Source organism: Platalea leucorodia (genome assembly GCF_965183815.1).
Source record: "Platalea leucorodia genome assembly, chromosome: 3".
Lineage (NCBI taxonomy): Eukaryota > Metazoa > Chordata > Aves > Pelecaniformes > Threskiornithidae > Platalea > Platalea leucorodia.
The window spans coordinates 61,361,016-61,384,118 of record NC_138825.1 but is presented as its reverse complement, the minus strand read 5'-3'; the positions used below and the strand labels follow the sequence as shown (position 1 = coordinate 61,384,118).

General features: G+C 43.0%; 1 protein-coding gene across 6 annotated transcripts in view; it reads left to right on the top strand.

Annotated features, from left to right (window-relative positions):
- The first annotated feature begins 17,964 nt into the window (after positions 1 to 17,964).
- The window catches only part of AIG1 (androgen induced 1), a 126,208-nt gene continuing 121,069 nt past the window's right edge, over positions 17,965 to 23,103 (top strand). For 4 of the 6 annotated variants that reach the window (XR_014227811.1, XR_014227812.1, XM_082307958.1 and 1 more), the window contains exon 1: positions 17,965 to 18,176. Coding sequence is in view for 2 of the 6 variants with exons in the window: in XM_082307958.1 (XP_082164084.1) it covers positions 18,036 to 18,176 (141 nt within the window). In the remaining 4 variants the exon portion in view is untranslated. Of the gene's footprint in view, positions 18,177 to 18,350; positions 18,878 to 23,103 lie in introns of those variants that run through there. The other 2 variants (XR_014227813.1, XM_082307960.1) reach the window with 2 other exon arrangements.

The window sequence follows — 23,103 nt, the reverse complement described above, 5'->3', positions numbered from 1 at the left end:
CTGTAATGGTACTGCTTGAATTATTGGTCTCCATCATTCACTGTGCAGTGCATATATAGACTAGTCCATTACTCAGGAAGAGCCAATAAAATAGCACCAACCGTTTAAAACCTATTAATCTGGATAGCACCATTAGCATAAGCAATACTTTATGATTACAAAATTAAATCCATTATAAGTATCCTGAGTATCCAATCAGGTTGGTAATAAACTGACAAAAGCTATTTACACAAATGACTGTACTGCTTGATGGAATACATTTTGTATTGGTATACATTAATCTGACTTTTAGTGTGCTGTACTGTTATTTATAACTCTGATAAACTGACTTCTATAACATGTAAAACAGCTAAACATTTTATGAAAGAAGAGTTAGAATGTTTTCATAGGTTCTGTGATTGACATTTTTTTCTCTCTTTAAGGGCTACAAGATATTTTCCAACATATCACGGTTCCATCAGTCAGATAATCCCTGATCATTGTGAAACTTAACTACATATTTTTGCCTTCAGATTTTACAAGGTTTAGGTTAAAGAAAACAGCAATGAAGACCAAACATAAAATATTTGAAAAAATAGGATGCCAAATGGATGCTAAATGGATATTCCAGCTGACAAGACTACCGTGTTGTCATTGTTCCCACGGAGTCAGAGCCCTGCTAGAGCCGACTGAACATGGGCGTGCTAGTCTTTCAGGACAGACTAGGATTCAAACAGCTCCTCAAAAAAGGCTTTATATATTTAGAAGGGAGAGAATAAAGCCAGAGTTTTACAAAGGAGAATTTTAAGAAGAAAGGTAGGGGTTTTAACTATTTAACAGAAATGTGTGTTTTTATCTTTGTAAGGACAGAAGGTTTTTATCAGTTAATTGACTATTTTAAAAGCCTGCTATTTCTTGTAAGTGCTACATATGCCAAGTATTGCATATACGTCTATGTAATGCATGCTAAAATGTAGGATACAGCTAGAAGTCAACTCCAGGCTCCCCTGAAGATTTTTCCAGGGGAAGCTGCCTCTTTATTGTGGCTACTCTTGCTGTAGTGTGCAACTGCTTCTAAAAAGATTATTCTCCCAAACCTTCTGTATAAGCAAGAAAACAGGCCTTTTCTATAGATGGGAAGCTGAACCTGAAAGATTATGACTTCACTTTGTGCTGGCAGGCAAGAAAATCAGGAGGAGAGACCTCCCTGGTGCTTTCCGTGACCTGTCTTATTGAGTGGATGCAATTTCCGTCTTTTTGGTGCATTTCCACCACGTAAGGATGGGGTTTGTATATAGGACGGCAAGTAGAATCAAGAACTTGATTCTATTTATCAGAAGTCAGGTGTCAAAAAATTGCTGTCGTTGTCAGCAATTGCCTCCCAGATATATATAATTCTTTCCCAGTGTCTTCCTAGGGCAGTACAACTAGGCTTTCACAGGGACAAAGATGGCATATGTTGCTTGATACCCGGAGAGGGGAGATTTCGATCACTGCCCTGGACTTTCTTCATGTGATTGGGGAGGAATGTGGTAGGATCAGTATCAAGTTTAACTGGCCCCCAGTCTCAGTCCGATATCTTACTCCATAGGTGAGATCACAGGCAAGGAACCAGAACAAATACCCAAGGCCCCAGGACATCGGGAGTCCACTGAGATAAACCAAGTCGCAGCACTGATGGACTGGCATGTGAAGGAAGGGACCGTGCCGCTCTCATTTGCCAACTGCTCCCATTTTTCTGGTATCAGCCACATCTTGGTGCTCAGTGCAAGTTTTTTCTTAAGGCTGTTGTAATTTTCCCCTGAAGTAAGAGGATATATGAGTGGGTCCTTTCCGATAAACTGACAGGGTAATAACTTACACACACGAATCAGATAAGTTGACAGTAAAGATACATGGGATGTGTTGTTTGAAGGACATGAATAGTTGTTGCTGTTGTTCAGCCTGAAATAACTTTGCTTTCCTGAATGCAGTATGAAAACCTGCCAAGAAAAGTAGACTGTCACAGCTGAATGTAGCTCAGTGTTGTAAGACTGACAATAAGATACGCCTAGTACTTTAAGCTGGCCTCTTACTGCTTTTTCCAAGGTTCAGCCATAACAATCATTCTTTTCAAAGTCAGATTGTTTTGTGTAATTCTCCTATGTAGCGTGACTCCGTTGCTTAAAAGTCTTTGAAATTTAAGAAGGAAAGAATCTAATGGAACCAGAAGCAAAATCTACTGAATTTTAAAACTCAGGGCATCTCTCAGGCTCACTTTTTTTCCCTCACATGTGAGTAAATAAATTTAATTTGAGGATAAGAGATGTAGCTTTCTCCCACAAAATGAACAGATTAAATAAAAGTGAAACCTTTTCTGACAGTCCTTTGAGGAAATAGTTTTTGTTGGTTAAACTGAATGGATTTACGTTCTGATCTTTTTTGCTACGGTCAAATCAGTTTGTGCATATATAGAGACAGAGACATGCCAACTTCATTTAGTCTTTCACATTTTAGTCCTCTTTTTAAGCAAAAGGACATTCAGTGATCTACTGAATTACATTAATTAAATATACTTTATGATCTATGCAGCAAAGATAAATATATTCCCTGGTTGCGCTGGGGTTGAGCAGGACCCTTGCAAGCTGTGGCTCACAGTGTGGTCCTGCACTTCTTTCCATCCTGAACGGGAGGGGAGAAGTTGAAGGGACAGTGGCAGCACTGGTCCTTCTCCAAATTTACGGCACTGTCACCACAAGCAGGATCTCGACTCCCGTGACTTACTCGGAGGCGCGCCTCCAGGCCCAAACGCCCAGGGAAGAGGAGCTGCTCTGGGGGGAGTCAGTGCCCGTGCCCCAGCGACAGAGCCGCCCCCGGAGCAGCCCCGACCAGGGTGTGCTCCTGGCCCCATCTCCTTTCTCCCTGCACGACCGCTCCACAGGCAGCCTGCAGCTGGCCGGCCGACGGCCCGCACCAGCCTCTTCATCACTCCCCGGCAGGCAGAGCCCCAGGCGCTCCCAAGGCCGGCTCCGGCCACGCGTGCAGCCAGGCACGCAGGGCCACGGCGGAGGAAGTAGGAGCCTAGGCTGGGGCAGACCCAGCCAGCGGGTCACGGGCCCGACCTGCTGGTGAGGAAACACCTCTTGCAGGAGAACTTTGCTGCAACCAGAGCAGGAACCTTCTGGCTTATCTGAACAGGCAGAGATTTTGCTCTTGGTGCTGTCAACAGCCCCAACCAGGCATATTTTCCAGTTAGTCCCATCTATATTTTCATGAGAAAGGAAATTTTCTCTGGACAAGATGGTTTTTATTACCAAGGAAGAAGATAGTGTCAAGTATCAGTTCCACTGGCTGTGGCTGGAGACTCCTCTTAGCCAAGGAAGAACATTATTATTAATTGGAACCCAAATCTTTGCTTACATGGCTTAATGCAAGTGACCAGTGTGACTAATATAACCTATATCTTCAACCAAGGTAGTCTTTGTTTTGCATTAAAAAATAGCATGAAATGTAGGTAGAAAAAGGCAGCTTCCTTGCATCTCCATAGCATTAGCAAGGTGCTTGATTTCTTACTGAACTTTTGTTTAAACCCTGCCAGTCAAGCTTTTGCCATGCACACTGGGAATTTCCTGGTACTGCTGGTGAATGGTGTTCCTCTGGCAAGCAATAATTGTCTAATTTTCAGTAACAATACTCAGCCCAATGTTTGGTTTAGTTCCAGTGGTGCCACTTTGAAATCTTCCTTACAAACCTAATTTTAATATCTAATATTCTTATATTAATAGTTCTGCAAGACGCAAATGCTTGCAAAAAGAAAGAGTCAGTTTTCTGACCAAAAGCCTTTCAAAAAATTTAATTTTCCATTGCGTCCATAGAAAAGACAAATGGACTTGGGAAGAAGATGCAGTGATTCTTCCTGAATAAATACCTTCTAGTAGCAATTTTCCCTGTGAGGAATTGAATCTGGAGACCTTTTTCAGATTATGTGGAATTCAAGAGATGTATCAAATTGGATCCCTGTATTTCTGTTACATATTTACACTAATCTGACTGGTTCACAGGCTTAGCTCCTTTGGACTACAGCTATAAGTGCTGGAGACCTCCTGAAATCTCTGGCCGTACTGCATTGTTCTTACCTCTTGTATACTAAGACACAAATGAGCTTTTACTATGTTCTCAGTAGAGCTGTTTTTTGAAGACCGTTTTCTCTGGTAACAATCTTTTCATGTGCTCAGGAAAGTCACATGTGCCCATCCAGGGGACAAGGAGTTAGCTGTGCCAATGCAGAATTAAGCAAGTAAAAAAAAAGGAATATTGAATTTGGGAAAATGCATTTTTAACAGTCTTGAAATTACTTGCAAATATTTGTTCAAAAGTTTGAATACTTTTAACTGAAAGATGCTTCTGGGAAGTGGGACGGACTGTATTCACAGATGGGCAACAGCAATAACGTAGATTTCCCTGTATCCTTCTTCCCCTTTCTCCCTTCCCCTTCTCTCCCCTTCTTCTATTGACTATTTTTTAGTTAATAAGTTAAGGGTTAAAATGCTTACCCAAGATATGAGCAACACAAGTTCAGTTCTTTGCCTGAGAGAGTCACCTAACTACAAGGCTAAAAAGCCATGGGTATACATGAATGAGGCAGAGAGTAGATTCAAACCAGCTCTCCCACTACCTTTATGTGAGACCCTTAATGGCTAAGCTATTGGGTAGCTGAATTTTCTACTGCTGACACTTTCTCCTTTGCATAAAACAAGCTGTCAGCAGCCAAGGTCACAATAAGCCCTCAGTCCTGCTTCAGAAATGAAACCTGAACACCAATCTCCAAAATAGAGAGTATTTTATTATTTATACAAAATACACAGTCACCAAAAAAAAATTAAAAGACCCCTGCCCCACTCAAACATCTCCTCCAGCATGTTGGAGATAATAAGAAGTGGGAGATAGATACAGATTCTAGTCTGTTCTGCTACTGGGAAGAACTGAACAAAACTCTCTCATGTACTTGGTGATTGCTTTAACCCCTGGATTATTCAGGGAAAAGAGTTCATCTTCCAGTTGCTTGTGTCCATCCTTACTTCTGCTTTCCCTCACCCATCTTTCCTACAATATAATGTTACCGATCAAACAAGAAGTTTTTTCACATTTAAGTTATTTGTATATCTCCTTACAGACCAACAGTTAGATGGTAATTCGCTATGCAGTTGCAGCCACAGACCTTTCACTTCGAACAGTAGGAATTGCGGGAACCATGCAAAACAGGATAGCAGGACTTGAATATTGTAATCCCCACAAAGAGATGAAATGCAATGTGCTATCAAAAGTAAGAAGCATCTTAGGAATACCACCCAGTAAACAGAAAGGCACTATATAGGGAAAAAATATATCATTAGTTAGACTGCTAGAATCTACAACAGAAGAATTTTATTTAACTGAACCATATACAAGTATTTGTAATAGATCTATATGTAAACACTGTTGAACAAGCAGTACACAATGATGAATTGCATTAGTCACAAATTTGTACTTACACACACGTAATCATGCATCTGCCACGGTCATTCTTGCCCTGGTCTATCACTGTGCCATATCTAATGTATTGTCATAGGTCAAAAACGTCCAAAGCACATAGAATAGCAACACCCACATCAGTCAACTGCTGTGCATCGACAACACTGAGGCACACTGCTGTGTCATGCAGAAAACATGTTCACAGCTGTAACACCCATAAACCTCGGTGAGGCTAAAAACTGTGTTTTTCTCATCTCCTGTGTACTTCATCTCCTGCCCCGGGCCTTTGACTTTTTTATTTGTGGGACACACATTTGACTTCTGCAGCATCTCTAGTTTGCTGATGTATCTTTGTACTGTGCGTGTGAAGAAGCACACTTCTTTCCATATTTTCCTGGTTTTGACTGAAAACTGTGACAGAAGTGTGTAAGTGGGGTGCTCCCTTTCCTAGGTTAGCCTCAAATGCTGCACAAGAATATAAGAATAAAACGGCCCCTTGTTTCAGACCAGTGGTCCGTTTTGCCCAACATTCTCTCTCCAACTGTGTCGGAAAGAGATACAATTTTGGGAGAGGCAACACTTTCCTGGAATTTACCACGTACTTTGTAAAGTAGTTCTTCTTAAATACATCTTAAACTCATGTTCTAGTTTCATGGAGTGTCTCTTAGATTTGGTATTCTGTCGTCTTCATGATTTAGATCAGACATCCCTCAGCCCTCTTCTTTCCTAAGGGAAAATTCCCAGGTTTTTTAGTCTCTTATAGCTGCTCTTTCTCCCTAACCATTTTACCTGCTTTCTCCGTATCTTTTCTGATTCCACCATGTCTTCTTGAGCTGTGGTGACTGGAGCAGCACCTAGTACCTACAACGTGGGTGCACTGACATGATATAAAATGGCACTGTCTTGTTCTCCATACCCTTCCTGATGATGTACAACATTTTATTGGCTTTTTTGGCTGCCACCTCACATTGAACTGATGACTTCAAGGAAGTGTCAATGGTAACTCCAAGATTTCTTCTCTGAGTTATAACTTTTCAGTTCACATTGTGCTGGCGTGGAGCTTATTTGTCCGTAGAGTCTGCACTGAAGCTAGTATGACACCTGCTTGCCTGCTCACCCAACTTAGCAAGTTGTTTCTGGTGTTCCTTATTATTAGCATTGCATTTCATTGCCCAAAAAGAAGTCTTGGAGAATTCACTACATACATCCTACTCCATGTCACTGATGAAGGTATTGAATAAAACTGGTTAAAGCACTGAACGCCGGTAACTGACCCCACCCTTAGTAGTGATCATCAAACTCTTTCGTTTGCCCAATCTTTTCACCAGCTTTCAGTCCATAAAAGAACATCTCATCCATCCCCATGGAAAATATTACCTTTTGTAGTAACCCCTGGTGTGGAAACGTGTCAAAAATCTTTTGAAAATATTAAGTCCCCTGAATACGCTTTATCCATGTGCTTCACTGCCCTCACAGAACTTCAGCAAGTGATTGAGATGGCCTTTCCTTTTAAAGAAGCCATGCTGACTTCTTCCCAACAGGTGATGTTTATCCATGGTGATCAAGTATCTTACTCTGTAAGATGTACTCTTCTATCTAATCAGGAATGGAGTCAGTCATCGGTCTGCAGTTCCTCAGATCTCTTTTAGAGCCTTTTTTGTAGGTGGAAGAAGTTACACTGGCAGTCTGGCAGAGTGGCCGTTTCTATAGATTTGTGAGACAACTTGGCCAGCAGTTCTGTAATTTCACATTTGAGTTCCTTCAAAATATTGGTTGAATGCCAACCTGCCTTGGTGACTTACTGATATCTAATTTGTCTGTTTGGTTTAATTCACTTTGAATCCCTCTGTACAGCTGAAGGAAATGGGAACAGAGACTTGAAATAACTTCTCTTTGTCCCAGCCACGTGGCCAAAGCAATAGTGATATGTTAAAATGGAAATCTGTGGAAAGAAAATAGGTCTACTGATTCTATCTGGTTATTCACAAGTAATCTGTATTGTGCTAAAAATATTGGATAGAGTAGTGATAGCAATCATAAAGGTAGTAGTGAGGCACCTTTTGATATGCACATCTGACATAGTAATGCCAACCTACTTATGTGATGATAAAATGAGCTAAATTAAGAACGATCAGGGAACCCCATTCGCATTATTGAAGCATCGTGCAGTAAGTGCAAGAGACAGGTGGCATAAGTGCTAAAACAAGGATGGAGAGTATGTGCTGCAGGGAATCAATCTACTGCATTAACGGCTAATGGCACACTCAGTGTTTATCCATTATTTATCACATAAATGAGTATGTACTCTCTAGACTGCAGAGGTGCTTTCATAACAGAGTGACACTGATTACTGAAAATTAAAAAATGAGAGCTGATCTTAATAAATGAATTGAAAATTAGCAAATGGTAACAAACTCCACATGGTATATCTGCTCAATCTAATAACACTGGCTTTTGTTTTGGTTTTATGAAAATTATTTGATCCGTTGCTATAATTTCAGAGCTTAGAGAATAATGCCAAACCTGGAAAAAAGGCAGAGGGCTTAGGATGCAATCACTTCCTGCCACTATCACATACGTTCATTTGCATGCACACTTTCGTTCTGAGCTGCTTTTTGCTTTGCTTTAGTATTCTGCTCATTTCTTCCTTTTCCCTTTCAATTTACTGGCACATTAGTGAAAACTAAGAATATCTGCTCATACGGAGAGAAGAATGATGTTACTCAAAATGTATTGTGTACCAGTTGTGGCATAGAAACTACACTCTATGCCTTGGTTTTAACATTTCAATGTTGCCAGAACACTGGCCTTGAATAAATATGTTACATGAGCTCAGGCTTGATCATGTATCGTTATCAGTGGAAGGTGTGTCATTAAATTCCCAAGAAGGGTCACATTTTCACCTCAGACCCACTGAAGGTGTTAAAACTGGACACAAATTTAGATGGTTAGTTGAATCAGGAAACTGTTTATAGACTAATTCTAATAAAAGTAGTACAGGGTTATGTAGGCATGCTAATTTATTCATGAAGGACAGAAGAGCTAGATCAAATAAGTGGAAAACACGTAGTACTTAAGTGTTCCCAGTATGTTAAATACCTTAAAAAGATGACTTCTACATTAAGATGATTCAATTCATAGGGAAGACACATCATTATATTGCAGATAATAAGGTATTAACTAGGCATGTTGGCCCTGAAAGAAAGTCGTGGATTTCTTCCATCTGAATCCATCAGGCTCTGTTCGGTTCTATCATAAGCAGCAAGCTGCTGTCCCAAAGTGAATCCCTTACCAGGATAACAGACACACTTGGATATGTGTTCAGTGACAAGGTAAAAAATAGGAAATTTTCTCAGCTTCCATCAGGAATGTCTGAAATTTTAAACATCTGTCTCTCCAATCATTGCTGGAAACATTCATATCATTTACTCTGATAAGAAGGACATCTCTTATACTAGGATGCCAACAACAATCAACCAAACAAAAACAAAATAAAAAAAGCCTCTCAAACCTTGGACTGCTTAGGTTCAGAAAACATGAAGAGAGAGGATACTTTTGTGATTAGTCTAAACCAGCCAAAATTAGATGGCGTCTTCCAAGGATTTAGACTGGGTTCTGAATCCCCGTGTGCCATCTGGGCTACTCATAAATCATAAAGCTGCTAGGTCAGTAGCTGCATAAGTACATGCAAGACTTGAAGATGCTTGAAAATAGGCGATATTTTTTGCAAAATGTTCATAATCAGGATTTCTTCCACCCCCATTCACAAGAATATTTTGGCAAAAAAACCTGAAGTCTTGTGCATTTTCAATTATCCCTAGCAATTGCCCGTTACAAGATTAACTAGTCAGATTTACCAGCTAATATACTGCAAAAAAGCACCTAAAGGCTTTCAAAGGTATCCTAATTATCATATTTACAGTCTCTGAGATTACTTCCAGCAAAGACATCCTAATTCAGTCTCTTCTTCTGGTTTATTTGATTGCACTTTATTAGCTAGTAATCATACTGCTAAGCTTTGTAATAATGCTGCTTCACATCTGCTTAAACCGCCATCTCTTCATGATGCATCTGTGAAGTGTATACAATTGTGTTCCTTCTAGAAACAGAAAACAACGGCAAAGTGACTTGTTAGGCCGTTCAGTCACTGAATCTGAAATTTGGGGGCAGGAGATTTGCGGCAGCCAAACTTTTCCCAAGCGCTAGTTTTTCTTTGCAAACATCCATTATTCCAGTGGGTCCTCTGCAGTGGCTATGTATATTTTGCAACAGTGCTGTCATTCAGGAAAGCAAGGATTATGGTTATTTCATTCACTTGCAGAGAAATTCCCATGATGTAGCTGTCTCAAAATATTTTGATTTTTATTTTTGTTCCAGCAAGTGGGTAGTGAGACTCATAATACAGAAAAAGGTAGTTGTGAGAAAGTTCAAAGTCATTTCAATGTGTTCATTTATTCACACATGCCTTTGTGGTGATTTATCTAAGAGCTCAAGTACGCAATAATGTACAGCTGGTTTCTTTCTGAAGGTTGGACTAGACCTCCTGCTTCTCCCTTACTTTTCTCCTTTAAAGCATATTATCATTCTATCCTCTGCACTTAACCTCAAATTATCATCGGACTATAAAAATATACAAAGCTGAACAAACAGTAGAGAAAGTTATTCATGGTTGTTTCCCTAAACCCAGTTTGCAATTCAGTTTTTGTATCACATCAATATGTGCGTTTGTCTCGCTCTTCACTTACATTTTCAGGTTTTCATTGCGAATTTTTTTTTTCCAAGCTGATTTAAAATGAGGCTTTTAGTGATGGAAATACAGACAACTGTCAGATTAATAAGTGCGGAAATTACAGGAATAGTTTTCTGTCTACTATATCCGCAGTGGCTTTGTACTGTACCCGTACCTTACCCAATGATTTCTTGTCATGTTCTGCTTTTCCAGAATATGAATCAGCTTTGACCAAACATTTTTGATATGTGGAGGAACAAAAAAAAAAAAAAGCATCAGTATCCATGAAAACCATCCTATGGATCCATCTGTGGTGCAATACCATCACAGTACGGTAGAGACCTCCTGCCATTGTCAGCCCAGAGAAATGTGAGCCTTCAGCAGCAGACTGCATCAAAGGGAAAGACACATACTGAAAACGACACAGTCTCTACAAGTTGTGTAAAAGACATTCTGAGGATGAGCGCTAGAATAAAAAATTAGACAGAACAACAGCTTCCAGCTGGTGACAGAGAGAGCCTGCTTACTGCTGTATTGTCTGGCAGAGAGTAAAAAGCCAGAAGCGTGGCGTTCTGCTGAGAGTCACTCCTACCAAGAGAGGAGGAGTTGGCAACGATGAGCATCTCCCGCAGGGGGGCTAGCAGACGACGGCAGGCATCTCCAGGTTTGCCTGGCAGCCCAAACGCAATACAAACTTCTGAAAACTCATCAAAGCCAAACTAGTTAAAAAAACTGGCTACGCCAAATCTTTGAAATGGATATTTGGTTGCTATGCTCCTTGCTAGCCAGTGCCGTCTCTCTCCTGCTGAATAAAGAGCTCTCCGTATTCTGGCTGTTGTATTAGATGCATATTACTGCTCTCCCTTGATCGGTTAAACCTTACTGCAGCTGAACCAGGAAATCATTCACGGATTCACAACAGAAGATATGTCACATTTACTCTATTTTCCAGTGCTGCCCATTGGAGTTAGTTGTCACAGAAAAGAATCTGTTGTTTGTTTAAGAAAATACTGTATTTTTTAATATTTCAGGTTTCCTCAGAAGTCCAAGATGTAACTGGGTGAAGTATAATTACGTATTTATCATTTTAAAATAAATGAAGAAATAGTTCTTGCTGAGATGAACTTTCAGTCAGGACACAAGGCAAGAAGTTTTACTAGTCCAGTTTTATGGATGAGAATTTGGGGTAGAGATAGGGTGCAGAAAAATAATTCTACAACTTTTGACGGGCGATTTAGGGGTAGAGATTTGTTCCGGTTCAATTCATAAAATAGACAAATTAAGTCTGCAGCACAAATTAACAATTACGTAACTCTTTTATGCAGGCAATGCTACAGAAGTGGTGTGGGGCACCTGCATCATTCCTATTCCTGGTTTCTCATCCCACCTCCGACCCCTTTGCCCAGGCGTTCAGAGGAGGCAGCATGGTGCTGCACTTGGGGGACTTAAGCCACCAGAGAGCTGATTTTAACAAGATAATCTAGAAAATTGAGGCAGCCTTTGTGAGTTACGCGTTAGTCACATACGTACCTCCATTTACACTACAGCATCACAGAATTGTTGAGGTTGGAAGGCACCTCTCGAGATCATCTAGTTGAACCCCCCTGCTCAAGCAGGGTCAGGTACAGCAGGTTGCCCCAGACCGTGCCTAGATGGGTTTTGAATATCTCCACAGATGTTCACAGCCTCTCTGGGCAACCTGTTCCCATGTTCAACCATCCTGACAGTAAACAGCGTTTTCTTATGTTCGGATGGAATTTCTTGTGTTTCAAAGGTACCTGGTAACAATTGTCATGTCAAGACTGTCTTCTATCAAGAGGGTCTAAGAGAAGGCAGACAGCATGCAGTTACACGCAGGGTTAAATTTTCTGGTTTTATAATTATTTGTGGAAATTTTGTTTGTCTTCTTTTGCGCATTTTTAATGAATAAGCAGCTGACTCATATTTCCCCATGGCAAACAGTTCTGCTTTTTTACTGTTCACTGATATTCCTAAATAATACTGCGTATCCAGCATCTTCAAGAATTTGACGATAGGCAGATGTAGCGTAAGGGGTAAGCTCTTAAAACAGGACAGCGGGTAATCTGTAACTGTGCACTGCGTGTACCCAAACCACCTCCCAAAGGCCACATCCCTCTGTGAGATTGGATGCTACAGCAGAGAAATGTTTGCTCCGGTTTTCAGGGGGCCACATCATCGGTGGGCAGGTAGAATGCTCCCGATCAGCGTTGCTCTTTTGCACCTCAGAGGCCTGTTACCTGCCTTCCCTTCCCGCCCTAACTCTTACCGATGTAATCAGCAGAAAGCATACGAAATTAAGATACAAAATCCTTACCGTGAAAGAGCTTTGTTGCACACAGTGTATCTGATCCAAATGTGAAGAAAAGTTAATCTGCTTACACAGTCCCCGCTTCAGTTGCATATTCAAAACTCCCGATTGGTACAATAAGGCTTTTTCTTTATCAAATCATCACTTTGGGAAATTCTAACTTAACAGGGAAGATGAACGCAGCAAGTTTTATTTGCTCATTTCTCCTTTATAGCAAGGAAGTTCATCGTCTTTTAGGGTAAAGCAAAGTTTAACTTGCAGAGAGGATGAATTTCCAGCTGCCCCAAACTTTGTTCCACATATCTCCTGGTCGTCTCTGCTCCAGCTCTATTTCCCATTGTTAAATACATACAGATATCTATTGTAGAATACTCAGTACAAAATATGCCCAATTAGTAACTTCACTGTAATTCGTAAACCTAAACTTGAAACTAAATTGGCCATAATCAGTCATCATACAAACAAGTAGCTCCAGAAGTCTTGCTAAACACACCGCTCTTTATACCTGGTGTAAATGGGGTCTTTTCATTTTTATTTTCTTTTTTTCCTCCATCATTCAATTTTTACTGTATCTGTTCAAAGTCAATGAAGAAATGAAAACTTGCCTAAGCTTTATTAGTGGGATTAACAATGGGCCCAGTTACAGCAGATAGCTCAAAGATTTTGAGTTGAATCCTCCTCTGATGTGTGGGGCCATTTACTACCCAAGTGACAGTTCATCTGACTGAAGAGCTATATATTAAATACATACATATCACCTGAGAACATTTCTAAAAATTCTTCTGTCTTAGGCACAGGCAAGCTTTTTTTCAATAATTGCTTGCTGATTTTTAACTTGCAATGTTTCAATAATTTCACTTACATCCATTGCAAGAAAGCTTAATTTTTGAATGTCTGCTTATGTGGGAGTCACACTCCCACACATCCAAATACACTTACCTTGGCACAGTTTGTACACTCTGCCTCAAGTATTAGAAATTGCAGTATCAGGTGCATCACCATGAACACATTGTGATGAAGCAGTATTACCAATTTCCTAGGAGTTCAAGCATGCATTATTATGCTTATTATTATTGCTTTGGAGGCAACTGCTTGTGCATAATTCCTTGTAAACAACTCATTTGCATTTAAAGCAATTGCTTAAGAAAAGGCACCTCACAGGTCTCAAAACATCTCTCAAAGATCATTCACCAATATTCACCAATATCTTTGATATTCACAAAATACAATGCTGTTCAGAAATTCAAAGACAAAAAAACCCCAAACCAAACCAAAAAACACCACCACCCAAAAAAGACAAAACAAAACAAAACAAAAAACACCACCACCAAAAAGCTCTTAAGCATTCTCATCTGCTGGCCCGCATAGAAAAGATTAAAACTTGGACTCCAAGATGTTACACTTTATTCTGCCAAGGTACCAAGTAGCAAAAACATCACACTACTCATTTTATATTAACAATTGGATGGGAAGCCTACATTTTTCGTTCTTTTTCCCACTCAGTTCTCTGACAGATTTTTAGGCATCTTGCTTCCCCCCTTGTAGCAGACAGCATTTATTAACATCTCCTATCCCAGACATCCCAGTCCTTTGGACTCTCTCTCCTTTCTAAAGCCGTTTCTCATCTCCACTGAATGACAAGTATGACCCATGTCAAACTCCCACTTTCAAATAAACTTACTTACAGTATGTGACTTACGAAAACTCAGTTGAGGCTTTTCACAATTTACATACAAACAAATGTTTAAACATCAGGACCTGAAAAATCACAGGCTAGCACTGAATATCATATTTTACATGTTTATAGTCTACCTTGCTATGATTTAGGCATTTAATCAAAAACCTGAAATGTAAACATTTCACAAAGTACCAAAAAGTTGCATTCATATAGCAATATAAAGGGCAAATTAATAAACTTCTCATTTTTACTTTGCTGAAAAAAATTAAGACCAAATCCAAAGGAAAATAAAATCCACTGCAAACCCATTTCAACCACAGTCACAAAAGACTTTGCTGCTGGTCTCTCAATAGACAGGGAGTATAAAGTCCACAGTAGCACATAAAGGCTAATGGCAGCCTACAATCTAATTAGCCCTTATTATAATACTGTCCAGAGATTCAACAGATACTTCTTTAGAAAGGATACAGGCACAAAGAACCCACCCACAAAGGAGTTACGATTCCTTTCAAAGGTCTAGAAATGCGTAATAAAGAAGAGTCTTTGACCAGGAAGAAGCTTGGCAGAGCCTGGCATTAGCCTGCCTTGAGATTTTCTTGACTGAAAGAAAAAAAATGGGGAACAAGAGTGTTTATACATTCTGCTTCATTTAGGTTTTCACCTTGGCTTACAAGGCTGAGTGAAAGTTCTTCTTTGTATGAAGTTAGGTTTTTCTGTAGGCTTTGCTGAGATTTCTATGGAAGAGTGCAGAGCAGAACTGAAGAGCATTCAGATGGAGCTCCAGAAAGCCTGGGTAGTTTTTCTGTCAGTTTTGAGGATGCTGTAACCCTGGAGGATGTTTAAATGCATGTGACTAAAAGGCAAACAGAGAATGGCAGTTATCAAGTTATGTCCAGTGAGTATTAATGTCTGTGATGCCGTATTGGTGACACAGAAGTGACCCAAAGATTGAGTTCCTCTACATCATACAAGGAGGTGCAGTTAGAAAAGTAGGGGACAGACTGCCTAAGGCTTAGACAGCCCTAAACTCTTCCAGTCCGAGGCTGATCATGACACAAGGGTGTGCATGGGTATGCAATCAGTCATGCCGTGGAGCACGGCACAGAGTAACTTGCCTTTGAGAGCTTACAAAGCTCAAGTCCAGCGAGACTTACACACTAAAGGTGCCTCTACAGTGGCACTGTTCAAATGAAGAGTAAATCTGATCATCTGGATTTCCGCTGAGCTTTGGTTTATAACTGGACAGTTTCAGAAAGCAAGCTGGATTCCTTTTGAAAAAAAAAACAAACCAGAAGATGTGCTCCAGGGGTTCACTTAATGCTCTCCAGCCGCTAATGAATATTCAATCCACAGCTCCAGGTAAGAACTAGTCTGAAGTGAAACCTCCTCCAATACATACAGTACAGACATCAGGTCCTCAGCAGCAACTGTGCTGCTCTACACATCCACTTGTATTGGAGCACACCGCTAACGTTATTAGTCTGCTCTCCTGTTGTATTGCAGACCATTACGTTTCACCCAGATACCTCTCACGCTGAACCTTGAGACTTCAATGAGACCAAACCCTTTTAGCCTGTAAGAGTAAAATACACACCACAAACAACAGAAGGGTCTGATTGCCCAATGTGATTGCTGGGGCTGTGAACCCGGGTAAGATAAGGTAAAATAACCTAAAGGATCCAGCGGCGAATTCATGCACCGTGCTTCTGGAAGATTCTTTGTCCGTGCCTGACATACAATTCCTCTGCATAAGCAGAGATCTTAACCTGTGTTAATTTCATCCAGGGTAGCTGCTACCATGTGTTCTCCCAAACAGCCTTTCATTTTTGCTGAACTTGAGCACAGTGGATACAAGATTAAGAGGCTTTGACTCTATGTAATGGAATAAAAGTAGGGAACACATTGCACAGTCATTGATTCCTTCTGCCTTCCAGTAGCATAACTATGATGAAGCACCTTATTGTTCAAATATTTATTTCAGAAGACAGATAGAGGGAGATGGTGTTTATAGAAGTGGTTTTTCTATCCAAGCCCAGACACCACTGCTGGTGGTTTTTTCCCTTTAAAGTAACTTTTCCAGATGGTGGAGCAATTTAATATTTACCCTGCAATCAAGCACTGTAAGACTCTTTCCTCTTCAGGGTGTAGAAGTCCAAGCACAAGACCCCCTCAATTGCTCCTAGCATCAAGGATCCCTTTGGTGATCAAACCTCTGCTGACAGAAACGGTCATTCATTGCCTTTAAAACAAAGGCTGGTATAAATACCGATCCCTCAGCTCACACCAGTGCTCACCCACCCAAGCATCATCTTTCACTTGATTTTCCTCGCATGACATTTTTTTTTTTTAGTGTCCTGCCGCTTATTTTATATTCTTCTGGACTAAAGGAAGAGGATTTGGTCTCAGGGCCTCCTCAGAGCCAGCATGACCAGCGTGGAGATCCACGTCTTTCCTGTCACCAAGACCAGCTGCTTCTGCTAGCCACTGTATTTTGTGCCCCCTGACATCAGGAAGCCACCACCTGTCAGAGCTGAGGGCATGAACCTTCACGATGACTTTCCGGTCCCCAGGACAGTATTGCCAAGAGGTTAGTTATAACCAGGAACACTGTTGCCACCATTAGGTCCACCACTAAGAGGGTATCCTTATAATGCTGATACTCCACCCAACGTCTTAATCGAGGGATAATGAGGTCTCGGTCTTACAGTGGTTGCGGGTATTGGAAAGCGCACCTCTACCAGTTGCGCGTGACTGCGATGCATGGAAACACTGAGGGCTTGACTCTGCCTCAGAAACACAGACGGAACGACACAGGCTCTCCGCGCCGGGGCAGCTGCATGCACAGCCCCAGCGGTACCCGCGGAGCGGCAGGCCGGCCCGCGGCGGAGGGCCAGGGCCCCCTTCGGCCCCGCGGCCCCTCCCGGGCGGCCGCCCACAGCCTCCCGCCGCCCCCGGCCCCGCCCCGCCCGGCGGTGACACCTGCTCCAACGGCCGCCGCGCGCCCTCAGCCCGCAGCCCATTGGCTGCGGCGCGGTCAGCTGGGCTTGCGGTCAGCTGGTGGCGCGGGCGTGCCCGCCCCGGGCCGCGGCAACGGCGGCCGGGCCCTGCGCCCCGCCGGGCCGCGCTACGCCCGGGCGCTGCGGCGGGGCTGCCGCGGAGGCAGACGGGCGCGGCAGCGCTTCGCGATACACCGAATAAAAACCGCGATCGCCGATGCATTGTGTTTTCTGCTTGAAAAGGCGGGCAACCAGGTTCCGCAAATCACTTGGGGCCCGGGCTCACACGCGTGCCCTCCCGGGGGCAGCGCGCCTGAGGGACGCGGGTCCCCCGGGCAGGGCCGCGCCGCCGCAGCCCCGGCCCGCACCTGCCAGCCCCCGGGCACCCACCGCGGCCGGAGCGGCGCGGCGGGGCCGGCCTGCGCCTCGGAGGGCGATGGGAGGGGGCGGGCATGCCCCTCCGCTCCCTCGCAACGGCCCGGCCTCTTCCCGCCCGGCCCGGCCGCGGAGCTGCGGCTCGGGAGGGCGCCGAGCCCGCCAGCCAGGCTGCTGCCAGCGGCGCCGGCACCGCCGCCGCTCAACCGCCCCTCCGACCCCGCCTGCCCCGCGCCGCTGCCCCCCGTCGCCGCACGGCGCGGCCCCTCCGCTCCGTTCCGCTCCGCCCCGGCCGGGGCCGACCGCGGCGCGGGGGCGCGGGCAGTCCCGCCCGCAGGGCGCGCACAGAGCGGCGCACTCCCCGGCACCGGCACAGGCCGGCAGGCACACCCGCGGAAGTGCAGCCCCAGCTGGTTCCCGGCCCGCCGCCGCCGCCGCCGCCCCGGCGCAGCGCGCAACATGGCGCTGGTGCCCTGCCAGGTGCTGCGCGCCGCCATCCTCCTGTCCTATTGCTCCATCCTGTGCAATTACAAGGCCATTGACATGCCCGCGCATCAGACCTATGGAGGCAGCTGGAAATTTCTGACCTTCATAGACCTGGTAAGTGCCCCCGGCGCCCGTGGCCCTGCCCCCCCTCCGGCTGCCCGCTGCAGGGCCGCGGCCCCGCGCGGGAGCGGGCCGGGCGCACCGCGGCCCCCGGAGGCGGCGGCCCTGCTCGACGGCAGCGCCATGAGGTGACCTGAAAGCGGGGACGGCGACGTGTTGTGACTCCAGGGCCGGCCGTGAGAGAAGCCAGCCGGACACCGCGGCAGCGGAGCCGGGCGGTCCGAGCGGAGAAAGAGACGGACAAAGCCGAGGGGCCGCTGCCTGCAAGCGGCCGTGGGGACGGCGCGCTTCACGCCCTGTCGCCGCAGTGCCCGTGCTGTGTTTCGCCTTTCCTAATGGCTGACGGTAAACACCAGAACCTGCTGGCCCCAGCGTTTGGCTCCCGTGTGCTGTCAAAATAGAAAACATGCCTCGCTCCCTTTGGCCCGTCCGAGGAACCCGTCCCCGACAGGTGCGGGTGTGCGAGAGAGGCACAAAAAGTGCTGGGCAACACAGCCTGCCGGATCCAGTCAGTTTTGGTTGCAAATCCATAAACGAGCCTACGAAGCGAAAGATGCTTCATTTCGCTTTTCTTCGTAAGGGCCCGGATCTGGAACAGTCACGAGCACGCTGGCCTGCTGGAAAACGCCAGGGGCTGGTTTTTGCCCTGAGCTTCCTCGCCTTGCGGCCTCCACAGCAGCGTTCCCCTAGTGCAGGTGGGAGGAGAGGGGGCGGGAGGAAGAGAGGAGATGGAAGAGATCTCTCAAGAGAGAGATGAAACCCTTGGTTTCTGGTCCAGAAATATGATAGCCAGCCTACACCTAATACCTAGATAAAATAGCCTTTTTTTCGTTGAATCCACAGTGTAAATAGGTGAGAATTTTTGCAGTTCCTACCGAGTGACAGAAAAGTCCCAAAATGCAAGTGTTTCAGTGCTTCCCAGTGAAAAACATCTCTCAGAACCTCATTGTAGATTCACAAGTATTGCTACTACTGCCTACGCGCTTCATATCCAGTCAGTAGGTTGAGTTTGTGAGTTTGGAGGCCAAACTCAAAACTGTTAACCTGTCAGGCCAAGTGTGCAAATTTCAGGATTAAGCTAAGGTTTACTGAGGTCCATATTTTATTTGGACAGAAGCAGCACCTACCGTATTTTGCATTTAGGCAGCGTAATTTTTGCGTTGGGTGCCAAAAATTTGCTGGATCTCTGAAGATCCACAGCCATAACTAGCGCTTTTACTGCAATTGTAAAAGGGCATCTTAAGGCCTGATGTTTTTCTGGAAAGCAAACTAGAATCTAAATTTTTTTTTTCCTTTTGGGCTTCTGAACAGTACTGTCAGTAATATTAATTGATAGAAGTTAGCATCAAGTCCCAGTTAGGGGGATGGTAAAGTTAGGGGGGAAGCTGTTGACTTTAGTGGCAGTTGAATTGGAAGTGAACCAACTAAAGCTAAAAGCCAAAGACATTGTCCTTCGGTCTCCTTCACCATTTTCTCTGTTCTCCTAGCCCTGAGAGTTGCTTGAGGATTAAGTGAACTAAGGCTGTCATACAGTGAAAATAACATTTGACAGTACGTGATATTCATCATTTCCCAAAAATTACAGCCTGCTGTTGGTGGCAAGTTCATGTGGACTTTCCCATCAAAGCATGCACATGGTTCAGGCTACTTCTGTCATGGCCTAAAAGGTCAAGGTAAATGTGTAGTGCTTTCTAAAATGTCTAGAACAGTTATCAACTGCAGCTAGTCATTTCTGTCTTTTAGCTAATAGTTGTCATGTGTTTCTCATAGTCAAGTCCGATAGTTGAGAAAAGGTTAGCAATTCCTTACAGTCTTCAGTCCTTCCAAATAACACAGAATTCAACGACTTGAATGCCTGTCTCAGTGACTAGCCAGCAGATAGACCTCTCCACTTGTTGACAATATTTACTTATGTCCACATGGCCCTGGTAGCGTCTTATCTAAGCAAATCTATCTTTCTGTCTCCTGGGACAACTGGGAGACTTGAAGAAACAAAAAATGTTAGATTCCTGAGGAGGATACCAGGAGGTGTGGTTGGAGGATGTTAGGCACATTTCCAAAATACTGTCTGTTGACTAAGTCTTGAAAAGCTCTTCCATAAGTTTCAGTTTCCTCAACCATGTGCAGTGTTCCTGTGTCAGTCACATTCAAAGGCTGTCTAGACAAAATATCATCAATGCCAGAGTCTTGGCAGACGTGTGTTCTTGCTACAGATTGTACCTCCACAAGCAGAGATTTCATCTTTGACATCACAGAAGCACGTAGAAGTTCTTTCTGTTTCCAAAAACTGCTACCAGTTTTTGAGAAAAACGAGTTTATGACTTGAATCTGAAAAGTAATTTGGATTTTTTTTTATCTGTCTGTTTGTAAAGGGACATTCCTTTCCAGTCTCAGCATCAGTAAATGTCTTGGAGACTTAGGTAGCTGGCTTTGCAGAGGTGCTGTGTGAAATGATTTACAGTTATCTGCAGGTAATATAATTTTGAATCGAATTATGAAAAACTAGTAGTTTGGATTCTAAAACACAAGACACGGTAAAGTATTCTAAATGTATGCATTAATCTGAACAGCAGACTTAAAGGCCTCACACTGTTTACGGAAGTTGAGCATTATGAGGAAGTTGTTTAATACAGAGCTGAAGACTGTAATGTCCATGTCTATCCGTAATATTTTGGATGTTCACACCTAAATAAGATTTTCTTGGATGCCAATATTTATGCTTAATCTCTCCTGTCCTTGAATTAAGAAAGAAAATAAGCACAACTGATGACTTCTTTTAACTTCTGTCATTCTGATGACTGACAGTTTTTTTGCAGTTGTGACTGTGGTGGCAACATTCCCTAAAACACCCATGTCAATGGAATAGGTTTCTGGTTTATGAAGCAATGTACTGGCAGTATGTTTTGCCATTACACTGGTGATGTGATGCTCTTCACTGTTGCTGCTAACGGTCATTTCTCCATTTCAGACTTTCTCCCTGGTATGTAGAGGTGGTAGGTACCTATCCTGCTTATGCAAAAGATGGTAAAGATATCTACCTAGTACCTGTGGATTCCAAAACACTTCAGAAAAGAGAGAAGTATCCTTTTTGTCATTTATAGAGTGGGAAACGGAGGTATGAAGAGGTAAAGAGTTGCTGCCAAGATCGGTCAGTGGGCCCAGCAGATCAAATTATTGAACTGAACAATGAGGCTATTTCAAAACTCCAACCTGTTGCTTTCATTTAGCCTCACAACACAAACCAAGCCCCAGAGGTAGTTCCTGTGAAAATGGCAAAGAACCGGATTCAGATGGGATATTTCAGGAGATGTGCCTAAAATTTCATGTATAGCTGCCTTTGTTAGACTCAGATTCACCATTTTGTGCTTTAGTAGTGGAGTGTGACACTGTCCTGCACCACAACCCATAAATTCATTGTGGAGCCTCACAGTTGAAAGTTAAAGTTAGGGTGAAAATGATGCCAGTACAAAATGATTCTTTGCAACAAGTTTGTCAGCTATATAGGCCTCTCAGAAATTTTCCCTATTTGTACGGCTGTTTGTTCAGTTCTTTAAGTACTTGCAGTAGCTGAATTAAAGATAATAGTACTTGAATTGAAGATAACTGGGTCATCCTGCATACACTGCAACCACACACCTGCCTTTATAAATACACATTTGTTGAGGAATCCATTGCACCAACTTGTCTAAAATGGCAGGATCCTTGCTGTTGCAGGGGTTACGTTTTGTTCTTCAGTTTCTCTTGTCTCTCTTACTGTTGTGAGAGGAGGGAAAAATAAATAGAATTTGTATTCTGGAATAAAGTGGAGCCTGTTGGTGCCAAAAGAAGACCAGTTCTACTTTTTCTGTTTGGGTGTGTATGATAATTAGCAGAAAAGTAGCTTAGAGTTAAAATAAGTATGTCTCTCCTTAGTAAGAGGTGCGCTGGTCTAAATAGCTTTTAATTTTCATTCTGCAGTTTCTGTGAAAACCTTATTCCTCAAAGAAGCTAGAGTAAACCAAGATACTATTGCGCATACACATGCATGCATTAACAAAATACTGTTGTTTGGGGTTTTTTTAATCTTGAGATCTCTCTGATAGGCTGAGCAGGGTGGTTGTAGAGACAAAAAGCAAGGCTAGATTTTTGGAAGCGGTCTCAAGTGTTATGTTTTGTGATTATGATTAGTGGTCCTATTTTGAATAACAGAAGGTTAATGCGGATATTCATACGACTTGATTCAGGGCAGCCAAAGCTAGAGAGGAATTGATTTTGCTCATATATAAATCTGCCTGGCCTTATACTTTTATTGTTCCTTTGAAAGAAATAGCAGGATGTCTGTGTATGAACTTTTATACGTTGTCTGGCAGACTGAGTTCTACAAAAAATGGGTATAAGCTCTGTTCCTAGCACATTTTTTGCTAGTACATGTTGTATTTGTTTTGCAGAAAATGCCTTTAGGTTTAGTTTGATTAAATTTAAATAAGTCATCAGAACTTAGTTCCTTTCTTTTCTTTGCAAAATTTCAGAGGGGCGTGGTAACAATAGCGCTAGAAACTAGAGTTGGTAGGTTTGTCATTTACTTATTTAGTGTATTTAATTAGTTATTAAATTACATGAGATACAGTTACTAGACAACAAAAAAAGATAGCAGCTTAACAGAGCGTGGCTAAAAATTGTAGGTGATTTGTGCCCAGTTGGATTTAGTCGTGCTAATAGGAAATAAGATGACCAGAAAATGTCAGAGCCCAGAAGATTCAGAATTAAGGAATAATAAACTGTGCCATTGGTGTGATATCTGAAGCTGAGCGAGTTTCATTGCTAACTATATGGATTAAACTTACCGCAACACAGAGGACAAAAGTGAAAACACGTTCCACACTCTCTGGAATATAACTATGATTCTTTTTCAGGATTTCCTTTAGTAAAATGAATTTCACCT